Source organism: Aulonocara stuartgranti (genome assembly GCF_965226115.1).
Source record: "Aulonocara stuartgranti genome assembly, chromosome: 4".
Taxonomy (NCBI): Eukaryota; Metazoa; Chordata; class Actinopteri; order Cichliformes; family Cichlidae; genus Aulonocara; species Aulonocara stuartgranti.
This window is the reverse complement of record NC_138942.1, coordinates 23,149,707-23,176,433: the sequence shown is the minus strand read 5'-3', so window position 1 is coordinate 23,176,433 and position 26,727 is coordinate 23,149,707. Positions and strand designations below refer to the sequence as shown.

General features: G+C 39.7%; 1 protein-coding gene across 2 annotated transcripts in view; it reads right to left on the bottom strand.

The window, feature by feature from the left end:
* Positions 1–26,727, bottom strand: part of prkcbb (protein kinase C, beta b) — a 108,891-nt gene that overhangs the window by 71,443 nt on the left and 10,721 nt on the right. For both annotated transcript variants that reach the window (XM_082531635.1, XM_082531634.1), the window contains exon 3: positions 6,375–6,457. In XM_082531635.1, coding sequence (XP_082387761.1) covers positions 6,375–6,457 — 83 coding nt within the window. The remainder of the gene's footprint in view (positions 1–6,374; positions 6,458–26,727) is intronic.

The following is a 26,727-nucleotide window of genomic DNA, read 5'->3' as shown; positions in this document are numbered from 1 at the left end:
TCTTTTTGCCGTCCTTCTACCACCATTTTACTGAAATTGTAAAGGTCTTCCAGAGGTCCTCAACTTTAATAACTGATAGCTGATAAATAACTCGACCTCGGTACTGAAATTAACCTGTTCAAACAGGCCCAGTGTCTGAGAGGGCATGCTGGGAAAAAAAAGTATCTACACTAAACTAAAGCTTCTTTTGGCCGCTCTCTTATTTACAAGGAGTCGCCACAGTGGACGCCTCTGCATATTTGAGTTGGCAGATCTTTACCTCAGAAGTCTTTTCTGACACAACCCCTCCCAGGGGATTTTTGCCTCCTCCCAGACTTAAAGAGGGGATCTTTTTCATGAAAATGTCTCCACTGTGCTATGACGGCGTACTAAGGCCACATTAAAATATATATATTATTGTTCTTTTTGAGAATAAAGTTGAAACGTGGATATTAAAGATCCTGAAAAACCAAAAAACTGCCACGGCTGCTCTACCCTCTACAAACAACTTGATCAGGTATCTTCTTGTGGTACAGCATACATCCTCTTTACTGCACGAGGGTGTAAACATCACTATCCTTGCAGCTGTCCACTGCCAACTTCTCCAAGTTTCTGTGTTTTTTTCCTTCTGACCAGATGCAACTTTCTACACCATCTCTTTAACGTGTTAATACTTATCACCACGATGTGTATGTGCTAAAGGAGAAATCATTTCCTTGCTACTAAAACCAATTCTCAAGCACGAGTTCACTACCTCATCTAAACAAGGCGTTTTGTAGAGGGGACCGCAGCCGTGACAGTTGTCTGACAAGAAATGACAACTTTGATCTCCACATTTTGACGTTATTCTCAAAAATGAACAATATTTTCTTGATCTGGCCCTGATATTCCTTCATGCCATGGAGCCACTGGGGGAAAAGTAAAGTCTTGTCACCAGTTTTATGCTGATATATTTGTTTTTGTGTGTTACCATAGATATGCTTTGACACCTGTTATCTTCTCTACAGTGTTGCCAAATTTCACCCAAAAAGAAGTTATTCAAAGCAGATTTAACAAATTTGATTTTTTTTAGCATGTAAACTGAAAACCTGCTCATAAAATCAGCCAGTGACTAGCCATTAGTCCATGCTCAGTGCGCTGTTTTGACCACCTTCCTGTCACTGTGTTGTCTCTCACTCGCTGCTCTTCTTTTGTTTTTTAAAACTCTGCTGTCTGTTAAATTCCCTGGCATTAGCATCAGTCAGCTCACAACAATTACATACACATCTTGTCATGTTTTCATGATGCTGTGTGACAGGCAGATCGGTGCTCACAGTCACTCACACGAAAACTTTTTATTTTTCAGCGCTGATTTTGCCTTCAGTCCACTTACTCCTCTCAAGCTAGTACTTTCTGACATATCTCCGGTGGCAAAATCGCTGCACAGACTAAACCTGTCATGAAGCCGTTGCGTGTCATGTCGACGGGCACCACGAAGGTTATTTGTGGCTTTTACTTTTCACAGAGCTTAATTGAAACCAATATAAACATGCTCATGTTAGGCATTATTTATTCGAAAGTTTTGCTACAAGCAAGTCTGAAAAACAAAAATAGTTTTTTACTAAAAAAAAAAAAATGCTGAAAAACTTAATTTTCTTCCCAAAAAGAAATGCAGTTTTTGCTTTACTCGTGCATTAAAACACAGAAGTGTGTCAGCTTGTTTTTATCTTCATTATATCATTGTGTATAGTCAGATGGCAAAAACAGCTGTTTATAAACATCAAACGCCTGAATAACAAACACATATATCTTTGTGAGCTACATATTCATGTTGTAAGAGAAAGTTATGAATTACAGGCACTGTTAGCGTGTTAGTGTTGATGAACGGTTGTTTACACATATGCACGACGTCACATTTTAGTGAAAAATACCACTGCACTAAAAATTGGTTAGCAGATTGTATTTACAAACATCAACATGTGCAATGTAGACGTAATGTCACTGTTTGTTTTGGGGTCTAAATATATTATGTGATTTATAAGGATCTGAGTGTTAGATCAATAATTACCAAAAGCTATACAGACATTGATAATCCTGGTGCAATAGGCAGTTAATATAGTGAGTTTCATCCAGTTGAACGCATCAAGGAGGAGCAACGGAGCAAACATACATAAATATGCTACAGCAGATCTACTGTATGTTAATGAGTAAGCTGTTTTATTAACATGAAAAATGAAACACACTCAAAGCTCACATAAAAAAACACGTTATTTATCCTACAATAATATCAAGATAAAGAAAAAAGTAAAACAAAATGAAAACAAAACAAACAGTAAGTCAGAGTTTGGTTTGATCTGCCTTTATTTTAAGAGGCGCACTTATTTTAGCTTGCATCGTCACATAAAACAAAGTAATAAATACACAGATTAACTTTTTAAATCTAGAAAAACTTCAGTTAGTATGACTCACATTGCTGTTATTGAAAAACTATGTGTACTTCCCCAAAGGCTGTGAAAGTTAACCAGCAAACATTCTTTTGTAGCCACCCACTCCGATTCAATAAGAGGCTGTAAACTTTCCTCCGAAAAAGTAAAATGTAATATAACGCAGGCTGCAACAGCTGCTTTTGCTGCCCTGATCAATAAAAGAAACGCTGTGCCAAGTGTTTACCTGACTCAGGCTTATAACCCTTCCTCTGGGAAACATGTAAGTGAAAGCGTGTGAAATATTATTTAAAGGATTTGAGCAAAATAGATCTCTCAAGCGAGCTTGGGAGAAGGGCCTTGAAAGAAAGACAGCGCAATAACGAGACAGGGGACGGAGTCGGCCGTGCTACGTATTTAACAACAATCTCTCCATCAACCTTTCTCTTTGCCTCTCAAAGGCTACTTCACAGCTTTGACGTCTTTTTAACAACCCGTGCAGACATACTGATAAATATATCATCATGTTGAAATCATATTTATATTGTTTATGTGCAGAAATGAGAATGACCATGTATAAATGCATGCTATTGGTGCATGTGCACTTGTTGTATAGGAGTGTCTGCAAAAAAAAAAAAAAACATCAGAAAAAGGTAGAAAAGGTAATAATTTAACAAAGTGAGAATCTAAAACTGAAGCCAGCAGCATGTTAGCATAAGAAAAAGACTGGAAACAAAGAAACAAGATTATTTTAAAAAGCCTTGAAGTTTAACAAAAATGCTTATTTTGTTGTTTCTAAAAATACAAACTAATAAAAACTAATAATTCACATATTCAGAGTGTATGTCAGTCAGATGAAGCTAAAGCTTTACCTCTTTGGTGTGTTTATGCTACATTCTGACTCCAGTCAAACAGCTTTTGAGGAAAAAGCAAATGAGCAAATTATGCAAAATAAACTTAATTTAACTCTGGAGAAAAAAAAAGGACTTCATCTACTCATCTTCTCTGACAAAATTAGATGACTAACCTGAACTAGCTTCTATTATTTCTTTTAAAATCTGTTGATATATGATAACGCCATGATCAAATTTACTGAGCTACTTCCACGTCCTTCTACGCTGCCTAGTTTCACATAATGTAATTGGACCTTTTTTACATTTTTCCCCCTACACATAACTTCCATTGCATTTTATCATATAAGAATCCACTTTTTGGTAACAGAGGCAGTTAATATTTTTGAATGGAAAACATACATCACATCAAATAAATCACAGGAAGTACGGAAATTCCACAAAACAAACAAACACACACAGAGTTAACCGTCTACTTGTCTTGCAAATTTGTAAAGCTATTTTGAAGCGGTGCTATTCTTATGCAACCGGCTTCTCAAACACACACACACACACACACACACACACACACACACACACACACACACACACACACACACACACACACACACACAACACCTTCGTAAGGGTGCGTGCCTGAAATGTAGGTTTCATTAGAGAAGCTCATCCCTCGACCTCTCCCACGGGGAGCCCATTCTATTAACCCAGATCTATAATTGAATTTGTCTTTTAATAAACATGCGCAGCTGACAGAGAGGATGAGAGAGAGACATAGAGAGAGGCAGAAGGTAAAAAGGGAGCGATGGGCTGATCGCCGCAGAGAATGATGCAATATTTCTGATCGTACAATCTTTCTAAAAAATTGGTGTTCCCATAGAACACTGAGATTTTCTAGTCAAAAGACACACTCAGCCAGAGCACGTCTTTCATATCTGATGTATATTTATCTATATGTGATATTTAGATATACTCTATTTGCTAATATAGTGCAAAAATATTGGAACATTTCGACTGAGTGATCTGAAAATAACTGGAATAGTAAGCTCTCCTCTCCGTGTCAGCTCACAAAGGCAGTATCTGTGTGTGTGTGTACAGGTGAAGACACTGTGTCACATCTGACATGGTTATTAAAATGTTAATTTAGGAATTTGATAATGCTAATGTAAAAAAAAAAATCTGGGCACTTCTGTTAGCCTCAAATAAGTATGCTACAAAATGCCAATTTCAAGAAAAACAGGTCTGTGAGTGAGTGCCGTAAGAGGCCTCATCACCCTCCTTTCTTGTAATCATCAGGCTTCTTGCCTTCCTGTCTTCTATATTTAAATGAGCAGCTAGTTAGGAGAAGATCTACCCTGCATTCCCACTGTGCTGCAACCAAGGTCGTAAGGCCATGAACTCATTAAAGAGATGACATAGTGGGGAAGGCGAGGCCCCGTAATTAAGAGCAGTGGCCCCCTGGGTGGAGTGGCATTTAAATAGAGGACAGAGTTTGGTATGGTGGTGTGGGAAACAATGGGAGACAGATAAAGACATGGGAGAGTTGCATGTGCACCAAATATAGAAATATATAGATAAGTGCCAGTAAAGCTAAGGGGACATCTAGAGAAAATAGAGAGGAGATTATAGAGATATGGAATGACATTTGAAGTTGCTAATGAAGAAAATGGCTTTTGAAAACTCAAGAGGAAAGAGAAGACCGAGAGGAGGGGAAGTAGTTTGAAAAACATGTACACAAAATCAAGTTATTATCATAAAAAGAGACATTAGTTTATCAGCAGGATAACAGTAAAATAAAAAGGCTATGATGTCCACAATGCAGCAGCTGCATGAATATAAGACAAATGAAAGATTCCTAAAGAATAAAAAGTTCAGTCGTCTGCCTAAACTGGCAGTTTACAGGAAATCTGAATGGATTTTTAAGGTCAAAAGAAAGAATTGTATCAGTGTCGGTCGACACAAAACATGGGCAAAGTTTTACAAATTTTGGCGTCCAGCTTGGCATTTAAGGTGCAGCCTGTTAAGGAAGCTATAAAAACATCAACTATTTGTGGCACTGCTGTGAGAAGGAGAGGCAGGATGGGTAAATGATAAAAAGATTAACCTCTTATTCATTGCGGAGAATTATCAGTTATACAGAACACGCTACAGGAAGCCAAACAGCGTTTCCTCTGAAGGCGGCACGCTAAGTGCGCTCGTCAGGCTGAAAGGGCACTCCAGAGGCAGGTAAAGACGTGGCTGAGGAACGTAGGGAGGGGCTTCGGTGAGGATAAAAACGGCACCCTAAGAGCGCTCTTATGAGAGACAGAGAAAAAGAAGGCAAACGTCTTGTTCCTTCGGGAGGATCGGTTGGAGACTAGATTTGCATTTTAAGAATATGAATCAGAGAAAAGTCAACTCGTCAGCTCCTTGACAGAGCAGCATACCACTTAACGGCACTTCATGTTGTTAGAGCGGATAAGAAGGTGAAGAGAACGTTTAAAGAGAATTAATAATAATACGAGAGTGGCACAGCTTTTAACCTCCGACAATACTCTTTGAATTCATGTCAAAGAATGCGAACTGCAACCTGTGGCTCGTACAGATAACACCACAGAAACACTCAACCAGCAAGGAGGGGTGTTTTCAAACTTCAAAGATACTAAAAAGAGATCAAGGGAACCTCTGAGCTTCAGTTTTTTATAATATAAAACCTCTAAGAGGAAGAAAAGAAGCATAGGTGAACATAGGCAGCAGTTAGAGAACACTACTTTGGGTCCATGTGGTTAAATATAAGGCCGTCATTTTCTTCGTGTAGTGTGATGAAGAGCAATTACTGTAATACAGCGGTTATATTTGGCAGCTCCAGGTGTTACATGTCTTTTCTGGCTTTTATGGTATCACTTCTTCTGTACTTACTTAAATGTAATTACTAGAGAAACTCCTGGAGGTTACGGTTGAACTGTCAAGACAGGAAAAGGAGAGTGAGAAGCGAGAAAAAGATGGAGGCTGCTCAAGCGTAACACCGGCGCCGACAGGTGACGGGGGCTCATGAATGGAAATGTCGACGTGCTCTCTGTGTCTCTCGCTTTCCACGTGTCTTTCACTTACTTGTGCATGCTCTTGCTCTCACACAGTTTAAAATGATTCGTTTATTTGTACTCACGTCTGACGCGGGCCCTTTATCAGCACCTGGGCAGGAGAAAGTGACGAACTCATGGCAACGTTTGTGAACCACGAAACAACACACTGTGAAGAGAGAAAAAGAGGAAGAGAAAGCATCAGTATTCTGTACACAGCAAAGAGATCCTGCGATCTAAAAATGTCTAAAAATCTGACATTTTTTCTTTAGCTTTGACCAGTAAACACATGCTGACTTGTATTTGCTGTTTTTAAAAACACAGTCTGATGTCAACATTAGTTTCAAGCTAACTTGAAGGCTGTTCAGCCAAAATCTTAGTCTGGCACCTGTGAATGGGCTTAAATCAGCTCACATTTGGAAAAACCTCCAACATTTAAAGCTCTTCTTTAGATGTCTCTGCCTTGAGGCGACTTTTGTTGTGATTTGGCGCTATATAAATAAAATTGAATTGAATTGAATTGCCTTTTGTTCCGTTTTCTATTAAGATGAACCCACACTGCTTCAATAATGTTGAGGTCCACGGTCAGGGGAGGCCAATCCACGACTGATCTAGGTTTGCTTTTACTGCATTAAAAGTGTGTTTGGGATCATTGTCACGCTGAAAAATGAAGCAATCTGATGTTTTACAGATGTTACTGCATGGTGGGTTAAATTCTGAAGCAGAAATGCAGCCACAATCCATCACAGAGCCTCCACTGTGTTTTACACAGGCCTGCACACACTGACTGTTAGGGCTGGGCCATATCATACCGTTCACGGTAATACCGGCGTGATTTTGGGCAACGATAGAAAAATGAAATATCGCGATAGAATATGGGTAAAACGCGCATGTGCAGCGCCTATGTTTACATGCGCACATGAGAAGAGCGAAAGCGGATCGTTGAATGAAACCAGAATTGGTTTGTAAAAATGCTGCAACTTCAGTGGTGTGGAACTGGTTTAGCTTTCGTCCGTCACATACACAACAAAGCACTATTTTTGGTAGAGCATGCTAGCGGGCCGTCGTTATTACCGCGTTGTTTGGAAAATACGGCACACTTAAACTCAATCCTTTGATTTTTCTGAAAATCGACAGTGCCCCTTATAATCCCGTGTGCCTTATGTATGAATTCTGGTTGTGTTTACTGACCTCGAAACGGTTTTATGTACACGGCGCTTGAAAATCTGTCAAATGTTTCAGTATGACTTTGCTAAGCTACGAACCCGCACCGCTTGATGGATTGTTGGAGCATTACAGCTATATTAGGCAGGCGCCTCGCGGAGTGATACGTTTTAAGTTTTTAAGTTTTGTGGATATTATACATGGTTATGCTGAGGATATGTCGGCCAGTTTCCACTGGAAATGCCTTTTGGTTAAACTGTCAATTTGCACTGTTACATTTTTATATAACTTTAATACACATAAAAAACAGCTGCTTGTTTAAGTGAAAATACATTGATGTTTTTTTGCACTAATAAAGTTGTGGAGTTGTAAAGCATTTTGTCTGGTGTCAATTATATCATCAGTTAAATCGTTATCGCAAATTTTCAAATGTATATCGTGATAAATATTTTTCATATCGTCCTGCTCTACTCTCCATAAGACCTGTTACCACTGAATTTCAGTCCATTACTTGTGTCTTTTGTCGTACGCCTTTCCCCCTGTTTCCCTTTCTTCAGAATTAGGCTTCGCTGAACAGTAGATGGACCAACTGATAGGCCAGATTCATCTTTCAGGTCTTGTGTCCGGTTTTTACTGGATTTTTTCCTATTTGTTAAGCACATGACTTTCAGATTCTTTTCATCTGCTGAGAGCTTTTTTAGCCCTACCACCTCTAACCCTAACACTCATAAATTTGAGTAAGGAAATGGGAACAATTTATGTGTTTTTGCAACAGACTGCTAACACCAAAGTACCAGGGACGCAATTTAAAATTGTTTCTTTGCTAAGTTGTCTGTTATGTGTAGACTGACGACCCTGGTTAGGTGATATTTGAATGATTCACATCTAAGCATTAAGTGGCTTAACACAAAAACATTCCTCTGCTAATAACCTGTACAAGGACTGGACTGAAAACGAGTGAAAAAGCAGCCAATGACCAAAGAAAAACCTTTAAAGGATCTTCAGAAAGCCTGGAGAACTTTTGCTCAAGACCACTTTTTAAAGAAATGATAAGAAAATCTGGTTCCTTGGAGGCAAAATTTAAAGAAATGACAGGTGGCTCGAGACTTTTGCATATTCACATAATAAATATACTCATAGCTGACGATGGCTAACACAGATTATATAACTGCACTGGGTGAACAAGTACACTAACCATCTTTATCAAGATCAAAACATGATCCCAGGCACAGGAGTATTATCTGACTCACTGACTTAATTTTTATTCAACCAAAAGCACCGATATTTTTAGCAGTAGGTTTGATAGAAGCTGAGCTGTTTTGCTGTCCCTGGGCTGTTAGAAGCAGCACTTATTTAACATAAGAAAAGCTTTAGCAGTGATAAACGTACAGTGGGATTCACACCCACACTCTCTTTATTGTCACTCCAGCACCGTTGAATCACTGTCAGCCACTCTGGATAAGAGCACCTTCTAAATGTCTTGGATGTACTGTTAAATGTAACCTCTGCTTTATGGTACAGTATGTACAAAAATGACTTTGTATCAACATAATTTGCTATGTTTCTAAAGTCTACTGTGTCAACAAATTAAAATATCTCAAATCTAAATGTGCCATTTTACAGGGTTGAAGAGTTGCTGTTTTTTTGTTTTTTAAATAACAGGCATACACATCAACACACATTTAAAAAGACCAAAGGAAAGCCTATACAATAAGAATCCAAATGTGATGAAAAGCGTAACACTTTCTGTGTTGGTAACAATCAGCGGTGCAGAAACATGTGAAAGCTTTGACGCACAGTGAGTCTGTCATTTCCCCCCTGATCAATGTCAGCTCCACTGACAGGCAAGACTAACAGAGGAAGCTAAATATATCTCACATACACAGTCCTTATGACTGTGCCCCAGAGTATATTTACATGGCGTGTATGTCAGATAGAAGATCCAGAGGCGCCCAAATACACGTTATGATAAAACAACTACTGAAACTCTATTACAGCACACTAAAATAACATTGATTAATGAGTTAGTGTGCAGTGTTTTGTGAAACAAAGCTGTTTTCAAACCAAAAATACTACTTAAAAAAAAACAGCCACCACTCTACTGAAGGTTTGCTTTGCTAGAGTGATTTTAAAAAAAACATGCTCATCAAATTTAAAAAAAGATAAAATTATGTATTTCATATCCATAGTTTGTGGGGCTTTTGTTTGCCTCATTTAGCATGCATAATATGAATATGCAAATCTGCCCTTGTGCCTCCCGCTCAGCCACTTGCACGCAGGCTCCATTCTTCCTGTTCTTCCTAAGTTATCTTGCAAAATAGAAAAAGATCTGTGCTAAATGTTTAACTCAGGAGGACCTGGAACATAAATCTAGTGCTGTGCTGTTTTGGTTAAAGGAAAGAAGAAAAAAATCCCAGAACACATGAACAAACACTTGCCTTGAGCACACTGGAAAACAGCTAGTTGCTAGCTGTGTAAATTAAAACTGTCATCAGAAGCGAAGCACTTAAACGAACACTTGCCGGGACACGCGGCACACTTGCAATAACATACGTTGCTGTCAGATTGTGTAACATCATCTTTATTTTAATTGTCTCCTCCACTGTGCAGTGTTTGTCTGGTTTACAGTGACACACACACACACTCGCAGACACACACATCTTGAAACAGAGATAAGAGGACATTTTCCTGCTGAGCTGATATGAAAAGAGTCCACGTCGACAACTTTGACTTGATAGCTTAATAACGTGTTGCTGGTGTTTGATCAATGTTAGCCCCATTCCCTGGCTGATGGGGTCGAGCCCTCGGGTTTGTAACGTATGTTAAGCAAGACGGAAATGCTCAGCTGCGGTGCTTATTTAATGTCCTACATATTTACTGGAACATGAAAAATACCATATTAGTGAAAGATTTTTAAAGTGTTGATTGATTAGTTGGTTTTTAAATTCATCCTTAATACTTTTGAGAACACTTTCAAATCATTAAAGCCACAATGACTGCTTCCTGTTTAGAAACAGAACTAAATTATGCTTACCACTTCATGTTATTTAAGCAAAGTCACACAAGCATGAAAAAGCATGGCTTTGAACACAAGCGCACAGTTTTCCCTGCACTATTGTGTAATGCACAGTCTGAGTGATTGATAGATCACAACGTTTAACAAATTGATCTTTCACTTTTTCCAAAAATGTTTCTGATATTTTCAGTGTGCATTTATCACCATGATCTCACTTACATATTTGGGGATCAGTTATCTTTGTGTCATATTCTATTTAATCCGTACCTACTGGCAAACCGGTGGTGATCAGAGGGGTTATAATTAACACAAAGGAACTTTCTCCAACACACACATAAATCATGCCCACCTCAATGGTACTTCACTCCCACGCAACATCCTCTCTTTGGTTACACCACCTACGCACTGCAATGATACTGTACCACACACACTCACACACAAAGACCACCCACTCATTCCAGTGATATCGCAGATTGAATACGCAGGGTGTGAGGGTGGAAGGATGGGAGTACAGAGAGAAATGGTGTGAGCTGTGCGCACATATTGCTTCAAGGCAACTGCTCTTTTCGAGTATTGCTACTGCCAAATCCCTAATGAAAACACACTAATGCATGCACACACATACACACATACACGCAGATCTGCCAATAAAATAGTGCTGTATGCCATTCAAGCATATGACCTTTGGGCCAAAACCAAACACCAAAAAATACTGTCAGAGCTAAAATGTGCCCCTCCTTTTCTCAATAAATCTGTTAATTAGTCATTAGTTGCTCAATTATTTACACATCCACTTAGCTGACCCGAAACACTGACAGGCAACACATGCAAGACAAAGGGCATCACCTAATCTCACAAACCCAGATCCCATTTGCTGGATTAAGAGAAGGAGGCCATCTTGAAAGGAGTCCTCCAATCAGCCAACTGAGGGTTACCCAACTGCTGTACCACAATGCATAGGTCAAGTGATAATTGGTTGAAAAGCTGATTTAAAAAGAAAAGGGAACCATAGACAGTAACAAAGATGGATTTAGCTTGAACTCATTAAACATTTTCCTGATGAGTATATGGATTCAGTTACTTATTTCAGGTCACACTAAATGAAACGTTATAATTTTATATATTTTGGCTTTTAAATCATCCGTGCATTTTTGCCTGCTTATCTAGGGCTGGGTTGCGGGGACAGCAGCCTAAGCAGAAAAACCGAGACCTCCCTCTTCCCAGCCACCTCCTCCAGTGTAACTAGGGGAACACCGAGGCATTCCCAGACAGCTGAGAGATGTAATCTCGCCAGAGTGTCCTGGGTCAGCACCGGTGTCTCCTTCCAGTGGGACATACCCAGAATATCTGACTCGGTAAGCGCCCAGAGGAAACCTGTCAGGTGGCTGAACCACTTCAGCTGGCTTCTTTTGATGTGGAGGAGCTACATTGAGCCCCTTTGACATGACTGAACTCCTCACCTTGTCTCTAAGGGACAGTGAGAGGCCAGCCACCCTTTAGTGAAAGCTTCAAGCCATTTGGTCCCTGTAAAACCACTGTAGGAGCTTGAACCACACTGCAAGCACTAAGTCGAACAGATTTCCAGTGGGTGTTGGACTCCGCCAGAGTTGCCCTTTGTCACCAGTTCTGCTCAGAATTTTCATGGACAGAATTTCTAGGTGTACCCAGGTGGTGGAAAGCTTTCACTTTAGGTGCCTCAGTATTTTATCTCTGCTTTTTGCAGATGATGTTAGCTTCATCAGGGGGGTGGCCTCCAGCTCCTCACGATCAGCACACCCAGATCTAAGCCCATGATCCTTAGCCTGAAAAGGGTACACTTGCTACCCCAAGTGGAGCAATTTAGGCATCTCGGGATCTTGTTCACAAGTGAGGGGAGAGGAGAACAAGCGATTGACAGTGGAAATTGGGGCAGTGGCTGCAGTGAGGAGGCTGTATCGGTCCATTGCAGTAAAGAGAGAGCTAAGCAAAGCAAAGTTTTCAATTTACTAGTCGATCTATATCCCAATCCTCACCTGTAATCTTGAGCTGTGGGTAATAACAGTTGGTAACAAACCAAATCCAGCCAACTTGTGGGCTGGGGCCAACTTTTTGGAAGCTGACAGCTGGAACCGAGGTTCAGCTGCTCATATAAAAGTATTCCTGCCCTGTTGACCTGTTTGTTCCTATTTCCCCTCCCCCCACCTTTTCTCTCTTTCTCTCATTTCTCAGGGGATGCCAAGCCCAGAAGTGATGGTACATATTTCCGGAGGATTTCCAACCAGCAGAACCACCATCCTGCTCCTTTCCTCCATTTTGCAAGTCCCTAACACACTAAATATTTCATAAACAATCTCAGTAGATGTTGTGGTTTTTGCTAATGAAACCAAAATAAAAGATTTATTATTTTCTCAGCATTCAACAGCTGCCGCTACTGTGCAATCCTGCATGGATTAAACTGAGGGTTGTTCCCTGTCTACCTCCCTCACAAACCGTGCTTTTATCTGTCCTCCTGCTCCACACATCTCTGCCCCCTCGGTGCCCTCTGTGCACCCACACGTGTGTAGTTGGCACCGTGCCGTGCCTTCATTATTTATCATACAAATTAAATATTCATGACATTCATCAAGAAACACATACTACAAACAGGCACAGTTACAGGTTTCTCCCATGTATCTCTCTCGTTTTTTCTCCATCTCAGTAACTCTCATTAATTTGTTACACTTCAGTTTATATTAAAGCAATGGAAAGCACCTGCAGAGCTTGGCAGGGCATTAAGTTGCTGGTTGCAGATAGCACCTCTTTTTTTCTTCTTATGAGTGAGAAACTGGTGGATAAAATCAGCTAAAATGGTAAATGATTTAAAGCATCCACTGCTATGCAAGTGCAAACATGTTGTCCACAATGCAAAGGTTTTCATGGGCCTTTTTCCCAGGAGAGGGCGGGTCATTACATGCACAGTCAGCTGTCCGCAGCATGCGTTCCTTTTCCCCATCAGTAACTACTTTAACAAGAAAAAAAGCTTCTCACTTCACAACAGAAATACATTTATAATAGCATAAGTTTGTAGGACATAAATGTTTCTCTTAGAGCAAAAAGCATAAAGTAAGATTTTGAGCTCTGGGTCATTTTTAATGTTGCTTGCAAACAACTGGTTAATCGAAGAAAAAATAACCACCAGATGAATCTATGATGAATTCAGTCATTAGCGTTGATTCGATTCCCTAATTGCTTTTAATGGATGTTCCGTTCTTTATATAACCACTGGAAGTAAAATGCTAAAAGTTTCATGAATCGCAAAGGAAATGAAAGCGTTCATCCCAGCAACCGCTGGGTTAGGCCGCTCACACGCAGACACAGAAACATACAAAACACACCTCTTGAAATATCTTTGTGCAACTACAGCTCTTTGACGTGTGCCACGCTGCCCTAATCCCTCCCCAACAGTCACGTGACATGATTATATAAAAGCTTATTGTCAGTCAATATCATCTTCCCATCAGGCTCTCTGTGCATCAATACGGTGCAAAAGAGGAATCAAACAGAGAGACACTGCATTACAGTAAGACTGCATCATCTTACATGAAGAACATTTTGTGAAAGATTACTCAGAAATCTAAAAACTTTCTGAGCGCAGATAATAAATCATTTGCTCTCATACTGAAGCGAAACAAGTCGCAATTAATGTTTTCATTAGGAACACTTATTAGAGACAGCATTTACTGAGCTCTAATGCAGTGAAGCACTTTACTGTTTTTTTCAATTTTCTCATTTATACCTCTTTTTTTTCCACTTTGATTTTTTCTTCCCCTCTCCTCTCTTCATCTCTCCAACTTGCTCCGGTATATTCTGTTTATGAAATGTTGGCAGAACACGATGTCGTACACAGCCTTTCCCTCTAATGAGCTGCCAACGTGCGTGCGCCTGTGCGTTTGTTTTGGTGTGCATGCGAGACGCAGTGACATGCAGCGATGTCCCAGATTTAGATGCTTTCAGATTCAGTATCCAGGTTCAATGCTACACCACACAGAAATCTGTAGCTACTTCTATTTATTAATCTATAGCCATAGTAGGCTGTCACCTACAGCGTTTCCTGCATTGCAGACACTTACTATAAGTAATACTACCTTTATCGCTGAATTAACATGCTGAATATAAGAGATCAAGATTAACTTACTCTTTTCTGAGAATGAAGGTCTTGAATCTTGAATAATTATTTGTATATATTCGTCTGGTTTGACAATGAGCATGTTTATCTTAGTTTTCTGTGATGTAGTGAGCAGCCATAATTGCGCCCATTGATGCTGGATCTTACAGCTTTTGTTGTAATTTCTAAAATAATTATAGCAAATGATACAAGCTTTGGATATAAAACTGTCCTTTCAGCATACACGTTATGCAAAAGTGACATAACGAGCCTATAATGACAGTACATGGTCTTCTGCTGCAACAGAGATGCTCTTCTGCACACCTTAGTTGTAATGAGTGTTTATACAAGCTCAAAGTATTCTTTCCATTCTCTTCTGACCTCTGTCATCAATGAGGCGTTCTCACCCGAAGGACTGCCGCTCACTGGATATTTTCTCTTTTTCAGACTAATCTCTGTAAAATGGCTGAACTGGAAAATCCCAGTAGATTGGCAGTTCATGAAATACTCAGGAAAGCTGATCTGGCACCAACTGCCATGCCAGCCACTAAAAATCGCTGTTCTTCTGCATGCCTAAATGTACTGAGTTGCTGCAACGTGACTGCCTAATTAGATAGTTGAGTAAAGGAGCAGTTTATCAGGTGTACCAGTGAATGTATACTGACAAAACACCTGCATCACACCTTCTCCCTGACTGCAGCCTAGCAGACCTGGCACAGTGTTTAAACAGCGTAGGGAAAGGTCTAGGCGAGCACTACTGTTGCCGTTTCTGTTTCTTGCTCTTCCTACTGTCTCAGTGAAGAGGAAACTTCCTCATGAGTGGGGGTGAAAAACTCAAAGAGGAGGCTGGTGCAACAGGAGGAAGGCAAGAAGAAGAAGAAGAGCGAGGTGATAAAGAATCAAAAGCAAGAAGAAGAAAGTCAATGATGTGAACAAAACGGAGCACCATTCACCTTGGGCACCTCCCCTCATGTCTGTGCGTGTTTGTGTGTGTAACTTCTTATATAAGGGGGAGGTGAACAGCCTACGCCAATGTATAAATACCCACGATGCCGCTGGTGGAGCAGGGAGAAGGGTCAGAGTGAGTCAGCACACCCATATCACTCCTCCTCTTTCTCTCTCTCCCTTCCGTCAATCCATCCGCTCTTCTTCTCCTCTATACTCCTCCTCCTCCATCTCTCCAGCGATCATTTTTCATCTTGTTACACAAAAACAGAGGATTTCACTTGGCAAGCGAAAATGTGACCTTGGGTTGGTCATGCTCATAAAGACAAGTAGGGGTGTAAACAAAGTAAAACAATCAATTAGACTTTCACAACAGGACCCTTTCACCAGTGCTTTTACGCAACGCTTCCCAGGAAATCTGGCAAATCCTAAAAGATCATCAAAAGGTTATATTTGTTAGATTTCAGGCGTATTTAACATCTATTCTTTTTATTTTTGCAACTTCAACAGAGTCCATCTGCTCAAGTGGTCCTTGAACACTTGCTCCTTTCATTTCACTCCTCTTAGGATGCTCCATATGTGTTTGTGGCATGTGGCTGTTTGCTGTGACTATGGCTGCATTTAGAGAGATTCTTCTCTAGCAGGAAAAATCTGCTATAAAAACAAGTCACGTGTTAACTATAAATGATTTGACAGCTTACTATAGGGGGAGTCCACTGCAAGGCAATCACTATCAGTCCTAAAGCCACAAACGGGCCACAGCTTTTGAAAAAGGGGAAGAAAGAAGCAGCGTTAACACTGTGTGACTTCAGTAGATGGTAACATGCAGTCATCATAAGCAGGAACATGCAGCTGTCTTACGTTTCATTTACTACTCCTTGAATAAATTATATAAAATATCAGCAGAACTATAATAGGAAGACGCTTTTTTTTAAAAATAATGTATTTTTTCTCGTTCAATAGCTATTCTAATATTAAATAGGAAGATAACAGAGTGACAAAACAATAAAACTGCCTTTTCAGGAGACACTACAGTCTGTCTGGCTTCTTGCGCCGCTCGATTTCAGTTTCAGCTCTGTGCCAGCGCTGTAAAAGTTTTGGCACAGAGTGATTTCACGTGGTCCAGCTAACACCTCCACCCTTATCCTCTCTCTCTCTCTCTGTCTCTCATCTGCTCCGTCTCTAGCTCATTCACTGCATTCCCTTTCTTTCATTCACTCCATCTCCTCCTCTTGATTTCTGGCCTTTCACTCTCCTTCTTTTCCCCATTTTATCCCAGGCTCTGCTCATTCATCCTTCTCTTTATCCTGTCACCCAATTCCATCCCCTACTCGCTCGATCACATTTTTCAGCAAGTTGGCTCGCCTCCACCTCGCGGTTAATATATTTGCTTTTTAATCACATACATGCAACTGCAAACTTTCAGATCTGAGAGCTTCCTAGTGTTTGTGCAGTCTGCAGCTGAGCCACTGCTGTGTGGGCGTTACGTAGGTGTCTTGCTTTTTGTGCACCTTGATAGAGCTTGTTAAGATGGGGGAAGCATACGTTTCCATGTGTATCAGTTTCTTCTAATGGGTGTAACACTGATGGTGTAAGTAGGCCTGCGTGCAATGCATATATTAGTACCAATAACCTAAAAGAAATCGAGTATGTAAAAACAATCTACTTAAACGACGAAACATAAGTTTGGATTAAAAATATATTGTCAAGAAGATGTGCTGAATAGCTGCACGGCACAGTAAAAAACACTGACATTTGCACTGTTAATCTCTGCACCAACACTTGTTGTCTCTTCTCGCTCCCTGTTTGTGTGCACATGGAGGGCTCTTCGTGTCCTCTCACTGCAGAAGTACATCTACCTCCGCATCTGCTGAGCATGTCCAGTCGACACACACACACACACACACACAGACACACACCGGTAACCCTGTAATCTCCTGTACTGTACATCAACTTTTCTTCACTATGCTTCACTCTCCTGCCCTCATCTCTCACTCACTCCACCCTTCACTGCCACTCTCTCTCTCCCTCTCTCTCTTAACTCCCCCGCAAACAGTACCTGCTGTTTTCGGCCAGACAGCAAGAAAATAACTGCGGGTAGGAAAGAAAAAGCAGAGTGAACGCTCGAGTGTATACAGTGTGGGTTCTTTACATTAGACATCCTTGTATTTAGAGCAGGCATGCAGTTTTACCTGATCTGAGGTTACTCATTAACAGAGAGAGAGATAATATGAAGAGGATGAGGGAGAAAGAGTGGGTGAGAGAGGACATCGAGGTGAGAGTGGAGAGCCGATGAACAGCTTTGAATACCAAATAATACATGAAATACAAGTACATGTGCCAGCACTGATTACAGAATGAAACACAAAAATTCAGACCGATACAGGCAGCAATTTGATTTGTTAATGTGACTTCAACAAATGAGCTGATGATAGCCAATCATGTTGTTGATATACGGAGCTAAACTCAGTCCAGAGGGCTGTGCTACGGCGTGAGACTAAAGTCCTAGAGTTTTCTGTGTCCTGGCTAAATCAACGTGGTAACTTTATGGGAACATATTTACTACAGGTTTGTATTTTCTAAGAAGTTTGTGTTTTTATTCCATTTTGACTTTTTGTTTTTAATTCAGCTTAGTTAGTTTTTTCTTTAGTTTCAGTTTATTTTAATTATTAACATATGGAGGGGCAGGATTAAGGAAAATTAGAAGTTTGTTATCCTCGATGGTTATCTGCTGCTTAGTCTGTTTTACACTGCAACAACTAGAACACAAAAAAACTCTCTAAGAAACCTGATCAATCAGTCAAATTCATTTCACTTTCACCTGTTGACAATCTAAAGCGCTTTCCACATCCCCTTCAACAGGCTGTGGGACAGTAACCTTTTATTTTTACAGTAAATGCATCCAGTTTCAAGTTTCAGAGCTCCAAAGTGCATGATAAAAATAAACAGCAGCACAGAGAGAGCACTCAGCAATAAAATAATTAACTTGAAATAAAATGTTTATTTTACCGCTCTGTGTGCTGATCTCATCCTATTTGCAATACTGTTGCATTTTATTGTTAAGTGTTTTTATCTTCTTTATAGATTTTTATCATCATCATCTGTTGACGGTACCATCATCTGATAACATCTGTTTGAAGTCGGCTGCACTTACAGGGATCATTTTGTGTGGAAGAAGAGTCACTTGACCTGTAAAAAGCCTGCCTTATCAGAGAAAGTTGCTAAACATGATTGTAATATCTGTCATCTCCAACTGAGGCTTTAGCTTTTGCCGACCCAGCTAATGCAAAGAAACCCTGGCTGTGCCGAACTCCCTTCGTAGTATACAAGTGGAGGAAATATGGCAGAAATATTGTGGACCTGTTGTGAACTCTACCACTACATCTCCAGCTTAGAGCTACAATATGATTGATCTGACTGACATTATAATGCCACAGTGCTACAAAGCTATAATTCACTCAGTAAAAGCTTTTCGCTGTATATTTATGGTACGCTGTACGTGATCACGTGATCACACACAGTGTCAGTTTTAACTCAGAGTGGATTGCATCCACTAGTAATTTGCAACATAACTCTCCTTAACTTATTAATACACACGACCTGATAGATAAGGGCTTAAAGAACTACACATAACCCCTGACACAACCACTGATGTTTGGTATTTTCAATAAAAAAAGGCAAGCTCTCCAATTGAAACCATATAGGTGTAAAGTACCTATCGTCATGGTTATAATAATAAATAAATATATATATAGATATACACACTTGTCACATGACCATGAAACTGTTGTCATTATGGAGAATTTGTTGAAATAACTGATGCTGTCTTACATAATTGAGTCCACAAAATGTGCTTGCTCAAACAACCTCTGAGGTTATTATTTATTGGAGGATGTTCTGGCGATGCTCAGCACTACCTAAGAACGAGTAGCTGCTTGCTCAGTATTTTCACATACGACTGCTCTCTGCCAAAAAGAGAGACGAGATAAGAGAGTTAGCAATCAGGAAATTTTCTTAATTTTGATAACCTGGATCTTCACGACATAAATCATAGTTGCTGATACAGGCAGATAATGTCATGTCCACCTGCTTATTTACACAGCATTATGCAGCTTCTGTACAGCAGAGTAGCAGCGCAACACTAGCAGGCTGAGGGGGATAAAACTGAGTGCAGTAAAGAAAGGCTCAGCTTTTGGCCAGATTTATTGAAGCCAAAACTTTGCTGTTAAGAAAAAAACCTCCTCGCACATCTCTAATGGGAGATACCAATCAAGCTACATTTTAGCTTCAAAGATCAGGCGGGCAATCACTGAAAAATAAGGACCAAATTAAGACCAGCCACATATGTCCGCGTGGTGTGAAAGCAACTTAAGATATTAAGGAAAATGTTATGTTATACCTATGTTTTATCACCCAAAAAAGGTTACCTTTTTCAAAGAAGTGAAAATGTGAAAGAAAGATACATGGCTGGCATCCAGATAAAATGTCATCCTATTCCTCTTCACCTCAAGCCTCACCTCCTGAACTGAAGTCTGGGTTCTAACACAAAAAACATGCATATTTAGTCCCAGCTAAAGAAATAACAACAGCTGGTTATAGGCTAATTTAATGCTATGTAACATTAGGCTTAAATGCCCTAACAATACCACTTTCCCACTAGTAAACTGTTTGGTTACATTCTCACATCATATGAGAGTTTATTCACTAAGTGTCAGAGTCCAACAGCGTTATTCACTTCAAAGCTGGTTTCACTAACAGCAGCTAACAGAGGCTAACAGCAGCTAATACAGGCTAACAGCAGCTAACAGCAGCTGCTGTTACAGCCAGAGAAAATAGACGTGGACACCAGCTGAGCAAAGTTTTCTGGTTCTGTTTTGTTATCAGCTGAAGTTAACAGCGGACAGACAGCCTCTAACTCTGAATTATTAAATTGGGAAGGCTACGAAAACAAAATTAAGTTGACTGCAGTCAGTGGTGGTAATAGTGAGATTTTACACACTATACTTTTAAGGTAGGTTAGAGAGCAACAGTACAATGTTGTTTTGATGTAGTTGTCAGTGCTAATATTCAGAAAGCCCAAAAACAACAGCTAGAAAAGTAGGATTCAGCAAAAGTAGAATTTGTGCTATGTGAGCGTTTAGCTAACAGGTAGAATATGTAGCACAAAGAAAACAAGAGCTTGTGTGTGTGTGTATGTATGCTTGCTTGTGTAACTGCGCAATTTGGAGGGCAACAGAGCAGGAGCTACACAAAACATACACATATTTTGACAACAAAGAAATTTAGCAATAATTATAGCCAAGACCGCAAACAAAAAACTCAATGACACATACTTGAATATCACTTGTTTTGTCTTTCTTTCTCTTTCTCCCTCTCACTGTCAAACTAAAATTTGAATGTCCCTTGATGGCGTGACAAGAAAATTGCCATTATAGTTATACAGAGGTTGTTTACATTCATCTGCAAAGAGTACATGAAATAAAACGATAATGCTAAATTGACACTAGCGTAGGTGGACGATATTTAAAAGAAAGAGGCTCTGTCATTAAGTGACAGCCCATAAAGTCACAAACTTAGGTGGTCGGTGAACAATGAGGAAGCTAATAGGGAGAGAGTGAAAGAAGAAGACTGCTGAAGTTAAATCAGAGAGAGGGGGAGAGGAGAAAGGGACACGTGTCAGATGAGGGAGACAAAGTGACAGATGTGAGGGGAGAGTGGCACAAAAGGACAAAGTCAAATAAGGAAACGAAAAGAAAGATAGAGGAAGAGGCATAAAAAGAGGTCTGGGATAACTGCTCTCCTGTCGGCTTGTGCCCCTGTTGCTAGGTTACCATCCGTAGATGAATGGGTTAAAGCATCTGAGGAGCGACAGTGACATAGTTTAGCTGATCTCCATCAGCCCATACACACACAAAAAATGGAGCAACTGTGTGCAACCCTAGATTTAGATTTAGATTTTGCCACTGAAGATCTGCATGCAAACAAACTCACATCAAGAAGATAAACACTCCACAGACAGAAAGTCCAAACATGGACTGAGCGAAACCTGTGCCAAGTCTGGGAACGCATGTGTTCAGATTTTTTTCACTGCCAGACATGCTTATAGGATAAACACACGATGGAGTCACTAAAAACCATAACGTACCACAATCTTAACAACGTTCCCGTGAAACAAACCTTCCAGTAACATTGTGAAACTTAAACTATCTGAATATTTTGACGAGGTTTTTCCAGCGAAACGGTCTCCGCACATGCACTTTGTGGTAAAAAAAAAAGCCACTACTAAAAGCTGATCCACTACAAAAGCCCATGCAAACAGAAGGAGAGCCACATTTGCACAAATGTTTAAGCAGACCTCGATATACAATATTAAACTGTAACATTTCCATTAGGGAAAATAGATATGTGTAAAGACAATAAACAGAAACAGAAGAAATACATAAAGAAAATAAGTGTAGTTTTAATAATAATAAGAAGAATACAAATGCTAATGAAACAGTGCAAAGAATAAATATAGTTCCTAGCATTTGCCTTTTAGGTTTATCTTTTCTTCTTTAGTTATATGTGATATAGTGTGGATGATTGTCCTATTTTTCCCATGCTGCATGCAGTATTGCGACATACTATGAGAACACTGCCATTCCCACTCCTAATAATATCACAAATAACAAGAAGCACTCCGAGAGCACAAACTCCACCGAGGCAGCTCACTCTCTCTCAGTATTTACTTTTACGGGAATAGGATTATATTTTGAATATTTAATTCGTTTTCTTTGTTCTTTTTAAATGTACTTTAAGTAGTGCAGTACAAATCACATAAGCAAGACAGATGTTTACTTTGATTGCATAAACACTATGTAGGAGCAGGTAATGGATATTCTGTACTGATTTATAAATAACTAGACATGAATAACTTCAGCTTACTACCAAATATTATACTACAGTATATTTCTAACTAACTAAGCAGCTCATTCTTTTTCTCTGACACTTGAAAAACACATTTTGTTGTGAACTTGAAAAAATGTCACTGTGGGATTAGAGGTCAAATGTGACATGATCTTTTATCAAAGTTTGACCCTGTTTGACCTTAAAGAGGAGCGCAGAGGTCCCGGGTAAGAGCATATTAAGAATCGCCACAAATCTTTCCCTATATGCCTATATGTTGGTGGTGGTCAGAGGGCCCAGTGGCGCCAGTGTCCGGCAGCCTCGCCTCTGTCAGTGCGCCCCAGGGTGGCTGTGGCTACAGTGTAGCTTGCCATCACCAGTGTGTGAATGTGTGTGTGAATGGGTGGATGACAGGTTGTGTAAAGCGCTTTGGGGTCCTTAGGGACTAGAAAAGCGCTATACAAATACAGTGTCACATGATACTGTGGTGTCACTGTATCATAAAACTGCCCTTCCTTCCCTTCATTCATTCATATCCTAATGATATAAATAATTAATGTGATTGCTCCTTTTTCTCTTTCTGCAGTTGTTTTCACACTCGCCAAACTTTAAACTGATATTTTGAGTGCTAATAATTGGCTGAAAAAGATACAAAACACAGTAAACAAGCTTAAATATTCATATGTCCTAATAGGGCTGCTCAATTAATCGAATTTTAATCACGATTACGATCTGGGCTTTCAACGATCATTAAAAATGACTGAGCCGATTATTAGCCCCTCCCTCATTTATCCGCAACACCTTAAAGGCCGGTCCGTGAAAATATTGTCGGGCATAAACCGGTCCGTGGCGCAAAAAAGGTTGGAGACCGCTGATTAAGAGGACCCGAGGGAAGCTCGGAAAGCTAAGCAGAAGTTATTTGGAGAGGAGAGTGACTGCCGTTGGTTGAAAAGAGAGGTAAAAAAAAACTTCAGTGGTGTTGCACACTATTTTATATTATTTTTTAAAGTCATTATTCAATACATTGTTATTGTTAACACTTTAAAGCCGGTCAGAGCAACACGCTCTGTTTTGTGTAACTATTTTTAAATCCCTGTAGAACCTGAACGTGTAAGCTAGCGCAATAATTTGTTTTGCATATGAAACTTACATCTTATGCCATCAGCTTGTCCTCGGTCACGGTTTCCTTCCACATAAATTGCATAAAAAGCGCTTGCAGGAACAAAAACATAATATTCCAGAAACACGCTTTGCCGATCCGATCAGCTGTTCGTAACACTTGGCACATTGAAACAGACATCACCGCTAACTATCACATGTCCGCCATTTCCTGCCCGAAACCGGAAGTGATGTCATTTTCGCGGAAAATGTAGTTTTTTTTACTTGTAGGCCTTAAAAGCCTATACTGGTCATGTTTGACTTTTCTGAATAGTTTCTGGGATGCTTAGAACTCGAATTGCACTGCTGGAAATAGTTTATTTTGATGCACCTGCTGTTTTCTTTGCAAATTTGCATCATAGGATTGTTTTTGTTTTTCCTGCAGTATATAAAAATTGCTGTATCTCCAAAATAAAACTATGAAGACACTCAAAATAAACTTTTTTGTATTTAAAGTTTTGAGGGATAAACCTCTTAAATTTCTCCAAGTAGAAATATATGTTAAAAAACAAAAACAATTTTCAATTTTTTTGTAGTTTATTGCACTTTTTTGCAATTAATGTAGTTACTATGGACTTAATGCATACATATTATTAAAATATGGGCTATAACAGTTGTATAGCAACTTGAAATGCTCCCACAAATGGCACTACAACATGTAAAAAAATAATATAAGCTCTGGCGGACTTGGTTCTATAGTAGGTCTTAAAGGGTTAAATAAATATCGTCAAATAATCGCGATCTCAATTTCAATGAAAATAATCGTGATTATCATTTTTGCCATAATCGAGCAGCCCTATGTCCTAATATTATCCTTCTATAGCTTTTGCAGTAATACTCTTAATATTATGAAGTGTAACTGACAAACAGCATGGACTCTGAACATTACTCATCCCTTATTTTTTGTTTTAATTTTCTAATTCCAGTTCGTCTCGCACCCCTGTCAGTTTCACTTCCTCATTTTGTTTGTTTTCCTGACAGTTTTTTGTGACACCTGCTTTCAATTAGCCTGCCAGTCTCTCCTCTACCTGATGTGTAGCTCTTCCTGTTTGCCACACTGTCTTGGTCCTTCCCAGTCAAGCGCTCCAACATTTTGTTTATCTTTCTTCTTTTCCCCCATTTGACCATTGCCTACTACTTTTTTTTCCTCTGTCCTTTGCATGCTCTTTTGCTTTGCTTGTCCAGGATTTTGGACCTCATTCTCTATTTTTCCTGAGTCTTTTTTCCTGTCCTGAGTCAAAAAACAAAAACAAAAAAAAAATTATATCATACTTTCCTCAGTTTTGCAACAAAACCATCATGCAGTTGCATCCCTTTTCAAAGAAAGTCTTTCAAACCCACAATAGAAGCACAGCAGCTTCTGTTCCCCAGCAGTTAGTAATCCAGGTGGGCTATCACACCTACACACCATGACTCATGTTTTAGACATTTAGCTCATCTCATCATCATCACCAATTTGCCCTGAATGCAATAGATCGAGTTCAATTCGTAGATCACCTACACTCCAGTCAGGCAACAATGAGCGATGCAAAGGTGCCGTGACAGTGATCATGTAGGAGACAAGTGTTGGGAGAGTAAGTCGTTTAAAAAGACGAGCCAAGGACTTTGAGTTTTGTGGTGGCAGTAAATTGGGTGGAAAGACTTAGCAAACACATTTGTGTTACAGAAATAAGAGCATGCTTAACTTTTATTTGATCAGTTGCCTGTAAAATCATGTTCAGGTAGCACGCATGACAGAAGGATTCACTCCAAGGTGATGCTGAAGCATAATTCCAATAAAACCATTCATCCTTATGTGTTTTGTAAATCTCCACACAGGAAGAAGCTGACCTGATTGAGCATGTTTAGAAAGTCCACAATCTACATTAATAAAGGATTAATAAAGGTTCCCCTTTTCAATGTCCAAGTGCCAGTCACCACAGGACAACCTAAAGAGAGCCAATGTCCCAGTGGGTTAGAGCTACTCTGATGGCACAAGAAACCTCTATCCACTTTTAGGCATATGGTTATAATGTTCTATGCATGCTAACATTGTGCTAGCACACATTTCAGATGACGCTGATGAGCTGATTAGATTTTTGTCTGACATTTACTTATAAAACGACAACAAAAGGAAAACTACACCAGGTGACACTAAAGGAAGAACTGTGGTGCCAAAGGTCAAAGGTCACGCAGGAGGCAGGGACACCAAATTTCAGTACTTTATTAAATAAATTAAATACTGTGGAAATACTACAAATAACAGAGCTCATGTCATGCACAGCCATTCTGAGATGACGTCAAATTAGCAAAAGATTTAACTGAAAAACCATCTAACACACTAATGTTCACAAAGCTACCTCCTAATTCAAAGCAAGCTAGAAAAAACCTGATATCTACCTGGTGATTGAGTTGAATTTTTTCACATTCGGCAACCAATTGCACCTTGTGTTGACTACATGGTTGCCCCGAGCCTGAATGTATTGCTCACTCACAACATTTTTGATTGCAATGTGATTGCAACCTTTCTGCAGTCACTCTCAGAGAGCTTGTTGGAGGTTTGCAAATAATTATTGTCTAATTTCTAAATGCACATCAGTCTGAATAAGTCTTTGTCAATGAGCACAACTCCAGGAGGCTTGACTCAACAGGCTGCCAACTGGTTGTACTGGTTATGTTCTTACAGAGCAGAAAAGTTGTTCAGCATATCGCAAAAACTGCAGTTAAAAATGAACAGTAATACTGTTAGAAATTGCAGTAATATTGTATTGTGAGTGATGTTTCATGATAACATCATATCGTGGAGTGTTCGGTGATTCCCACCTCTAGTAACCACCACAAAAGTGCTGCAATGTTTCCATGAAGCTGCTTCGTTTATTTTGCAAATATAAAGAGGAAGGATCTAAATTTGGGTACTGTGTACACACTGTCCAGTCTCTTTTTTGTTTAAGATGTCAAACAAGACTGACCCACATGGACTGTCTGGTTTGCCCTGATATGGCTCCAAGGTGTCACCGTGGCAACGGGTGTAGAATTGCCGCAAATGTCAGCAGCAAGGACAACCAAGCCCTGAAGGAGATCGTCTGTCAATGTGTAACTGAAAGTGAGTACGAGCACACACAGACACACACTAATACAAACAAACACACTCTCAGTGATCAGAGACTTG